The following is a 9853-nucleotide window of genomic DNA, read 5'->3' as shown; positions in this document are numbered from 1 at the left end:
CACGTAAGTACCATTTCAAAGAAAATCAGTCAGTAACACCAAGTAGTGCATTTGAGGTTACAATTAACATATTTTATATCATTTGATTTAAAAAGTAACCTCACAAGCTTTTGGTTAGACATCTTCTATGAGGCAAGAACAGAATGCAACATTTTATATTAAATAGTGTAGTCAGACAGGTAAAGCTTTGTATGCCTCAAAGGGCCAGAAAAACTGAAACAGGCTCGTGAAAAGGTTTCTTACAAAAACACCAATACAAATTCAATTAGTAACTTTTAAGGAACATCATAAAATACATTTCTACACAATATGAAAAACAAAGCATCATTGAACAATATTATCAACATATTTTATGGAGCTGTTAATTAAGTTATTAATGTTTGGATCAAGTAAAAACTCAAAATAAACTGACTGAATCATTTCACACAAATGATTAACGTCTGCTGTTGAATGTCACAATATTCTCTGTCAGTAAACTTATAATACACTGCTCACTTTCCTCTTTAAAAACAAAGACACACAAAAATCCAACAGTGCAGATGTTGACCAAAAAGGGAAACGTGTAAAGGCTCAGATACATCGGGTTGGTCATTTTATTGCTTTAATGTATTCTAAATAATTACAAAAACTTTTTGTAAATATTAAAAAATAACATAACATTCAATCGTCACCAATTCTAAAGACAAACGTAATGCCACACACAATGAAAATTTATATTTAGTGTTCTCATAAAAAGGTATATTTTGTCAAGTGTAAACATTTAGAAATATTAAGAACAAAAGAGCATACTTGCCCCACAGTGCAGTGTTCAAAAACAATATTTTGTCATTTTAAAAAAAATGTAGAAAAGGGCAAAATGTTGTTTGTAGGGACGATGCTAAGGCAAGCATTACAGTTTATGTATTGTTTTGTATAAAAAAATTCTAGGCTAGGCCTGTAACAAAAACATTAAACATTGAACACCTGATATGTTTTAACCCTGTGATCCGTAACAAAGATCCACCAAAACACCAACACACCTGTCAGAAGTTTTTTGAAGCATTTAGCTAATTTAGAATATTACAACCTGAAGAGTTAAAAGAATATATATGAAGGCTTATTAATGTAACTTTGCTTTTGAGTCAACTTTTTAACATTAAATTAAACCCTGTATGCAACTTTAACAACATTCAGTTATTTGATGCATACTGTATTTTTGTCGTTGGCGGAATCCTTCCCGGTCATTGCTTTCCTCCATGGTCATTCCCCGATTTGCCTTTCCCACAAGCTCTCCTCCTTTTTGTTGGTAGACAACTTCGTAAAGCAGCCCCCTCAGCTATGGAGGAAATGTCAAACATTTATGATGGAGTTTTTTCAGAAGAGTTGCGACCAATCTGCCTGTTATGAGACTGACCTGCAAGGCCCCGTGGGACAAAACCACATGAGTCGCTCACACTGCTGTCATCGCAGTCCTCGCTTTGTGTAAAAAGGCTCTGGAAACAGAAGGAAGTGCAGCCCGATGAACCAAACGATGGGCAGCTCTGAAAAGTGACTAAACACCACGCTAGAAGTCCCTCATTTTTCTTTATCAATATTAGGAAAAGCATTTGTGCAAATATTAAAATGAATGAAGACAAGACAATAAAATTCCCTTTAGCTGTTTTAATTTAGGCTCCTGGCATTGTGCATGTTGTCTTTACTGGGACACTTGACAGTAATACCAACTCCTGTGTTTTGATAAATCAAAGGATCCGTTTGGGTTCAACTTCAACCACAATGAGTTAGTAAAACAAGATTTCTCATTGGTTTTAAGTTACTGTGTAAATGAATACTTAACTGAAGCTTAATAACTGAAGCTCCAAATCAAGAACTTAAGCAGCAACTCACCTTCAGTTTATTCAGCTCATACCACATCATTCCATATAAACATAGAAGTGTGAGGAGTGCCTAAACGTACAAAAGGATGCAAAATAAGTTTGATTAAAAGCAATTCAGAACAATACACAACCTAAAGAAGAATTGGTATTGCAATATACACAACAGATACATGTAACAGAAACACCAGGTCTATACTCGCTTTGTATGTTAAGATGCTGCTGTGTCTAAATGGCCAGCTTTAAAACACGCTAAATGTACCTGACAAACCTTTTTGTTGTGACTGTTACAAATCTAATGTTATCTTAAATAACTAGATCTAAGGTAAGGCATGATATCATTTTTCCATGTTTGACAATGAAGGTGGGTAGCATACATTAAGAGTGGTTTGTGTCCCTTTTTGAAAAGGTAAATCACATCACAAATGCACCCCAGTGTTAATATATCTACACAGGATGCGTATTCTGATGCATCTGCAGAAGTGAATCATGTCCTCAATGAGAACAAACACACATATGCACACTTTTTTTTCTTACCAGACAAAGCAGCCACAGGAATACATAAAGAATTTGTGTCTTGGAAAACAAGTCATGACTGAATTTCACACAAGCAAGAGCCTCAAGGAAAGCGATGGCCCTAATGGGGAATACAAGAACATTTGATAAATGGATGGTTATGGATGGATATTTTTGGTTTGCCCCCCCCCCCTCCTGGCAACAACATTTCATTGCAGTGGAGCCTCTTTTGGATGCATAACACTTGCTGTTCCCAGCCATCAAATTCATATCAATATTGATTCACCTGACTGCTGTGGGAAACTCATTTAAATTGTAAAGGTTGCACCTCAAATAAGAGTGCAAGGTCAATGATATCAAAATTCACACTGACAGTGAGAGCCTGTCACATTGCCATGGAAACTGGTGAAAACAGAGGGCGTTGGCAGCTTTGTATCTCGAGTGAGGTCAGTAATTATATTACGTTCTGAATTTTAATTGACAAATAAAATTAAATGAGCTGAAGGAATTGGTTTAGGTTTAGGTTTGCATTTTGCCACGTGTGGGAAGCCTCCATTCACTGTTAAGTATTAGTTGTGCGAGAACTTTCATCTGTCTACATATTGGAATACACTACATACGCGCCTCGCCTATCAAAATATTTCAACCCATAAACAGGAATACACCAGTAACACAAGTACCAAACCTGCCTTTCTGATTTGTTTGAGGAAAAACAGAAATCTATTTTACTTATATTTACTAAATTTGCTTGCCAAATTACTGCCATCAATGCTAAAACCACAATGTTGTGATTAAGCCGAAAGGCGCATAGAGGTGAATTTGACTCTTGTTATGACAAGTAAAAAAAAGAGTAAATGAGTAAAACAAAAAATGTTAATCTAAGCACTGACAACTTTGGCTGGAAGGCACACAGAGTTTTCAAAACTGCTATTGACACAGCTTGCTTCTAGGACAGAGAAAAATATGTCGTGATGAGACAAAGGATACTCACCCAAACACCCAGCATTGGGTGCCGACTCGCTTGCAACGAGTGTCTGTTAGATATGCATAATATTGTCTGAAAGGGGAGTAAAAGGCAATTTGTGGTTGAAAAAACGTTTTTTAGGTTTCCACAAAGACTTAACAGCTTATAACAAGAATTTTTTTTACTTCTTATTTAATCTACTCATAATCTACATGTACATACCATGTATCATGTTTATTGTTGCTCATTGGTTGTTTTCAAGCTTAAACATACCGTACAGTGGGGGCAGTGATAACTCCCACCAGGAGGATGCGACACCAGCTGAGCGGGTGAGACGTCTGGAAGACGAAGATGTGCTTGAGGAAGAATGTGTTCAACTCTGTCAGCTGTGAACGTAAAGGGTGTCAGACAGACAAGACTACATGATTTCGTATGGCTAATAGTGTGAGTAGCAGGACGCCATAGAGGAATATTTGATCCATTAAGAGGGAGATAATCAATAGACACAGCTCTAATAGCTGGGACAATCGGACAAAAAAGTAAACATCAAAGAATGCACTACCTGCCATAAGATCATAAAGAGGTAGATGCCAGTTAGCCTCTGGAAGGAGGACTTTGGGTCAAACCAGCGCACGTAAGTCCAACTGGCCGGGGTGAACTGCAGCACGGCTCGCTTTATCTTTCCTGTGGTGCTGTGGATTTCCCTGAACAGAGAATGTGCACCTTTGACATCTAGCACCAACCACGGTATTATAACAACAATTAGTTTGTACATTGTTTAGGCTTTTTTAAACAGACAAAGAAAAAAAAAAGGTATGAGAACACAAGTTTTGCTGACTTGATGCTGGCCCAGCGGTAAGTCCTCATCTCCAAAAAACGACAGGCAGTCATTCCCAGCCAGATGCCCCCTCCGTTACACAACAGTATGTCCAGTATCACCTGATCCCACCAGCACTCGGCAAAGTTTGGCAGCAGGTGCATGAAAAACAGCTGTAAAAAAAAAGATGAGTGAAAATGTATTTATACAATATATAAATATACAAATTTCTGTTATTTAAGCAGCCGCATGTTGGTCTCAGGACCTGCTGTCATAGTTTATTCTATGATGAATGAATTTGGTGGTCAGCCAAATCCCATAATCGTATCCCACCAGTCAACAATCAGCAACAGAAACTCCAGCTCATACTACCGCTTTGTTATTTTGAGTTCTCCCAAACAAAAACAACCCTTCTTGACTCTAGAGATCGAGCTCAACCAATGCTGTAGGCCTGTGCGGGCTTTTTGCATTACTGAATTTCTGTTTAGGTCCTTGAACATCTGGAATTTAACTAAACAGATTTTTAAAAACAGCAGATCGAGTCCAACCACACATCCTGGCATGTTACCTCAGTGAGCTCCCAGGTGATGCTGATGGTCCAACAGAGGCCGTAGCTGCGGATGAGCACAGCCTTCATTGCCCAGCCAGCAAAATGGCCAAATGCAAAGATGTCAAAGTGGGAATGGACCCGCTCCCATGTTATCACTGTACAGTTCACAGCATATTCCTGTAAGGGGAAAGGTGAGTGAATTATAAAAAAGCATCCCCATGTCTCCACCCTTCCAAACATTCTGACATCTTACAACATTTAATATTAGATGGGCTTTAAACTCTGGTAGTTCAGAAGATAGAGTTTCAAAAACAAAGTCACCATGATATCAGCTTCCCGCGTGGCATAGCGCAGATTTGGGTCCAGCCAGTACATCAGTATCTTAACTTGGTCCCAGTTGAGGAAGATGAGGAAGACAAGAAACAGGAAGTACAGAACACTAAGGCCTGTTGAGCCAGGAGAAAATGAGTTAGAATAAAGAAAATAGAAAGCTGGATCTAAGCAGAAAGAACTGGGTTAGTGTGAATGATGCAAAACCATTGTGACACATGTGGAGGAGCACTCACCAAACACGATTCGCCATACGGCAGGATGTGGCCTAGTGAAAGGTCCTGAGGAAGGAAGCATCATATTGGTAAGTTACCCTGCGCGTATTTGCACTTTTTGAGGAGGAGGTCAATTTGACCAAAATTCTCAACTTGGGGTCCATTAAGTATTTTTACACAGTTACCTTTGTAGATGGAGTTACTCAGTTGTCACATCAACTTCTATATTTGACAACTGTGCTATCTGACTGATTTGTCAGGAAACCAGTTTCAATAGAAGATTAGCTAAAATATCTAGAGGTAAAGGTTTTTACCTTACATTACACTCACACCAAATACATAGTTTTAGATTGGCACTTGTGTCTTTTTATGCAAGTATGGCTGCAGCTACCACTCACATTATATGATGATTATTCTCGTAATAATAATTTGAAAAACCCTCATAGTTTCCTAAATTCCTTAGGAACATCTTGATTTGTTCAAACAAAACAAAAAGATGTATTGAATGTAGTATCACTTCATATAAAAAAGCAGCAAATCCTCAAATTTGATAACCTGAAAGAAAAGCATATTGTCATTTGAGCTTAAAAAATGAGAATTTTAACTAACGTTGTTATCAAAATAGCTGCCTGTTTGTGCCCGCAGCATTTAATGTTGGAGCCAAAGTAGTTTTAGATACAAATCTTACCATTAGGAAAGGCCAGGACGCTGATGACCAAGAAGAAAAAGACAACTACCAAAATACCAACTCGGAGGTTGTTGTCAGAGTTGTCATCATCCCTGTAATATCACATTCCACATGTTAACCAAGATCAGAAGATAGTTAGCAAAGTCGTACGTCCAGTCAGGCTAGCTAATTATTCAACAGAGTACTTATGTACTCTTTTGAAACGTAAATGACTGAATATTTTTGACGACAATGTTCAGTTATCACAATTTCGCTTCACATTTACCTTGTATACGCAAAGTACATGAGACTTAGCACAGTGAGTGTCAGAAGTGTGATGGTGTGAGGCTTATAGAAGAAATCAAGGCAGATATCGTCCACTTCTTGCTCGTTTATAAGTCGGAAATGTAAGTTATAGTTGACGTCATCCTTCCGAGGTGTTCTGGAAAAAACAGAGTCTGCCATGTCGCTTTAGTTTCTTTCTTTGATTTCGCAGGTTAAAACTAGATGTTCTGAAAGCAGAGAGACAAGTTTGAAGCTAACGCCTCTTTTAGAAACCCTGAAGACGGATTGAACCATAGAGCTAATAGGGGTGTTTGGCGGTAATATTACGCGTTTTAAGATTCACTCAAATAAAAAGCAGCCACCATATGTACAATACAATTTATAAATCACAGATCTTCTACTTTTAGTTATTTCAAGTCAGCAATTTAAAAAAAACCATGTATGTGTATATTAAATGCATTGAGTGTTACCCACAAATATGTTGTTATGGTACATTCCACAATGTGACATTTCCGGAAAGTCCTTCTGTTAAAACGCACGTGAGAACGGTTGACATTGTGCGATACATTGGAGGACGGCCGAGCTGCACTTAGCTTTGAATTATTGTGAGTCAAAGGTAATCAAACCAAAAATAATCTATTCGGTTCAGTGTTTTCCCCCCAGGTTTTAAAGAAATATTCACTCTGGTAGCTCGCTAGCATCTAATGCTAATGCTTAATCTACTTTAAGCTAGCCTCTAGTAGTAGAACAAGTCTTACCTGTTACATGAATACATAATGCATGTTACGGTAAATTAGTCTTTTTGTCGGTTTTCTGTATTTATGAACACAACTTTCTATACGCAAAAGCATTCTAACCGCAAACGTTGATTAACGTTTACGTTAAGTTACATAATGCTGGCCGTATATAAGCATAAGTGTATTCTCAATGATATGCACTTAAAACACATATGACTTAAATAAATATAAAGTACTTTGATATCTGCGTATCTGACGGGGTGGACTGTACTTGCCCACGGATAATAACAATGGTAATTCCTATTATGCACAGCTTCTCAAACAAACTTTTTTTTTTGCAGAATCTCCATGGCTACCTCCTGTGCACATCTGTGTCTACAATGCAGAAGCCTTCTTTGCTCCAAGAAAGTGGCTAGTACCTGGCAGTATTACACCCAAGTACGCCATTGCATTAGAGTTAGAGGGGTACCCACCAAAATACTAGATGGATCCTCAATTTTTAAGGGGTCCCACAAAACAAATCTGGCTAAACAAATGCAGAAACAACAGGTTTTCTCCTATAGCGACTTGGCTGCCAAACAACTGGGAACCGGGGCTAAGGAAAACAAGGATGTTGAGGAAACATCTTGTACTGATGTTGTAGCATTGAAGAGCCCCATGTTGCCCATCAGGGATGCTGTGCTGGAAAGCCAGGTGTCATTAGGTACTTATTTGTTTGCTCTAGTTGACCCTCCCTTTTCATTGAACATTTTTTCTATCTTAAGAGGCAGTTGAATGCGTTTCATCTGTACTTTCTTCATTTTCCAGATCTGGATGCAGCTGCTGAGTTTTCAGCATTAGAGGTGATCAGTGATGAAGAGGCTGTCAGTATATCTATTCCTTCTGCCATGCCTCCTGCCTCCACCTCTCTTCAAGACTATGTGGACCATTCTGAGACGCTCAGCAAACTGGTCCAGATAGGTAATATTATTATTATTATTATTATTATCTATGCGAGAGTCGTTTGTGATCACTCATCCTCTCATTGCAGGTGTTAACCTGTGGAAGATTGAACAAAGGCCCAACGTGGGGTCAATGCTACTGAGGCTCAACTTCAACACAGATGTGGCCCCAAGGCTGCTGTTCCTCAAAGAGATTGGGGTGGAGGACTCTCGCTTTGGCTACATCATAACGCAAAACCCTTTCATTCTCACTGAGAGTTTGGAAAATCTACAGTCTAGGTGACATAGAATCATAATTATCTTTCTGGCTTGTTAGGGATCTCCAGAATCGGAAAAAAACCCCAAAATGTTTTTATAATTTTTACAATTTGATTTCTTCTAAATTGAATTAGTCGGACAAGATGTCCCCACAAAGCAAACTATATTTTTGTTTTGACTGGTCAGGTCATCTTCCATCTTTTGAGTTGCAACTCCTTGTCTTAATAATATTTTTGTTATTTGTAAAGGGTGAATTATCTGAAGTCGAAGAAGTTCAGTTCAGAGACTGTAGCATCGATGGTGTCCAGATCTCCGTATCTGCTTAACTTCAGTGTGAAGAGGCTGGACAACAGACTGGGGTTCTATCAGCAGCAACTCAAACTCAGTGACTCTAATGTAAGCTAACTGATGTACTGTGACCTCTTCATTGAGGAGCTTAGCCATGTTTGCATTGTCTAATTTTTTCACAAAAATTATGTTTGAATTTTCCTTTTCTCTCTTCAGACACGGAACATTGTAGCTCGACTACCCAGATTACTGTGTGGCAGTTTGGAGCCTGTTAAAGAAAATTTAAAGGTAATAAAGGACAAAAAACATTATCAGAAAACATTGTTTCGGCAAAATCAATTTTTTTTGTTAATGTGTTCCATAGGTGTGTGAGATGGAGCTTGGCTTCAAGGAAAATGAGATTCAACACATTGTCATTGCTGTCCCAAAAGTCCTGACTGCTGATAAAAGGAAGCTGACAAAAATATTTGACTTCCTCCACAATATTATGAAGTTGCCCCACAACCTGATCGCCAAGTTCCCACAGGTAGACTGTTGTGGTTTTTACTTTTTAAAACCAAATTACAACTATCTCCTTTTATATATTGTCCATGTTCAGAATTCTAACCGTAAGTTCTGATATATCCTCCCATAGGTCTTCAACTCCAAATACTTGCGTATCAGAGAGCGCCACATGTTCCTTGAGTACCTTGGTAAAGCTCAGTATGATCCAGCTCTGCCAAACTACATCTCCCTGGACCGCCTTGTGTCATTGCCTGATGAGCCTTTTTGTAATGAGTTAGCTTTGGCCACACTGGTAGATTTTTATTTGTTCCAAAAGACACTTTGATTTTTCATGATAGGACCTTATCAAGGACTTTAGAAAGCTAGGGGCCAAGCACACAGAATGAACAAACTGTCTAAGTTTTAAATACATTATTTGCTTTGTAATGTGATTGTTAATAAATGCTCAGGATTTATATCTGCTGTTCTGACTGAAATACTGCTTATATTTCTTTCAAAAGTATTTTAAAATATCCTAAATGTGATGAGAAAGTGCCTGTAAAAGATTTAGGGGCTGATAATGAATATATTATTGATCATTTATTGAAGACTGACTAATTAGAGACGAGGGTCAGGTCTCACTTAGAAAAAAATACTAATTATACATGTAGATGCTTAATACGTTACATTTACAAGTTGAATATTATGCTTTTTACTCAATGGTGACAATGTTGATGTAAGATAAACAAAAAATCGGCATTTACAGGTTGAAGCATTGTTATACTGAAGATTGTAACTACCCAAAATAGCTACTGAAAAAAAAGAATTCTGATCAAATACAATATACAAAAACAACACTGAAAAGGTTAACTGCATAATGACCAATTTCACTTTAAATCTTTGAGGTTAATTTTGATACAGTTATTAAACTGGTTATTTTGTGAATATG

General features: G+C 37.8%; 2 protein-coding genes across 3 annotated transcripts; one reads left to right on the top strand and one right to left on the bottom strand.

The window, feature by feature from the left end:
* Window positions 1-90: 90 nt before the first annotated feature.
* On the bottom strand, window positions 91-6465 carry ptdss1b (phosphatidylserine synthase 1b). Its single transcript, XM_037475162.2, has 13 exons — window positions 6199-6465; window positions 5934-6025; window positions 5267-5311; window positions 5022-5146; window positions 4719-4877; window positions 4172-4323; window positions 3896-4037; window positions 3607-3719; window positions 3361-3426; window positions 2391-2490; window positions 1867-1926; window positions 1394-1472; window positions 91-1315 (listed from the first exon to the last, which is right to left on the bottom strand). Exons 1-13 carry the CDS (start codon window positions 6375-6377, stop codon window positions 1221-1223), a joined length of 1407 nt encoding a protein of 468 aa, XP_037331059.2. The 5' UTR covers window positions 6378-6465; the 3' UTR covers window positions 91-1220.
* A 225-nt stretch (window positions 6466-6690) lies between these two features.
* mterf3 (mitochondrial transcription termination factor 3) lies at window positions 6691-9845 on the top strand. 2 transcript variants are annotated; one of them, XM_037475125.2, is made up of 8 exons: window positions 6691-6813; window positions 7276-7637; window positions 7742-7894; window positions 7965-8154; window positions 8382-8529; window positions 8638-8709; window positions 8786-8947; window positions 9056-9842. In XM_037475125.2, exons 2-8 carry the CDS (start codon window positions 7283-7285, stop codon window positions 9248-9250), a joined length of 1275 nt encoding a protein of 424 aa, XP_037331022.2. In that variant the 5' UTR covers window positions 6691-6813; window positions 7276-7282; the 3' UTR covers window positions 9251-9842. The 2 variants fall into 2 exon arrangements, with proteins under 2 accessions (XP_037331022.2, XP_037331023.2); XM_037475126.2 differs by having other exon boundaries at window positions 6707-6802; window positions 9056-9845.
* The last annotated feature ends 8 nt before the right edge of the window (window positions 9846-9853 follow it).

The sequence above is a fragment of the Pungitius pungitius genome, chromosome 17, assembly GCF_949316345.1.
Source record: "Pungitius pungitius chromosome 17, fPunPun2.1, whole genome shotgun sequence".
NCBI lineage: Eukaryota > Metazoa > Chordata > Actinopteri > Perciformes > Gasterosteidae > Pungitius > Pungitius pungitius.
The sequence above is the reverse complement of the archived record's forward strand: the minus strand, read 5'-3'. Positions and strand labels throughout refer to the sequence as shown.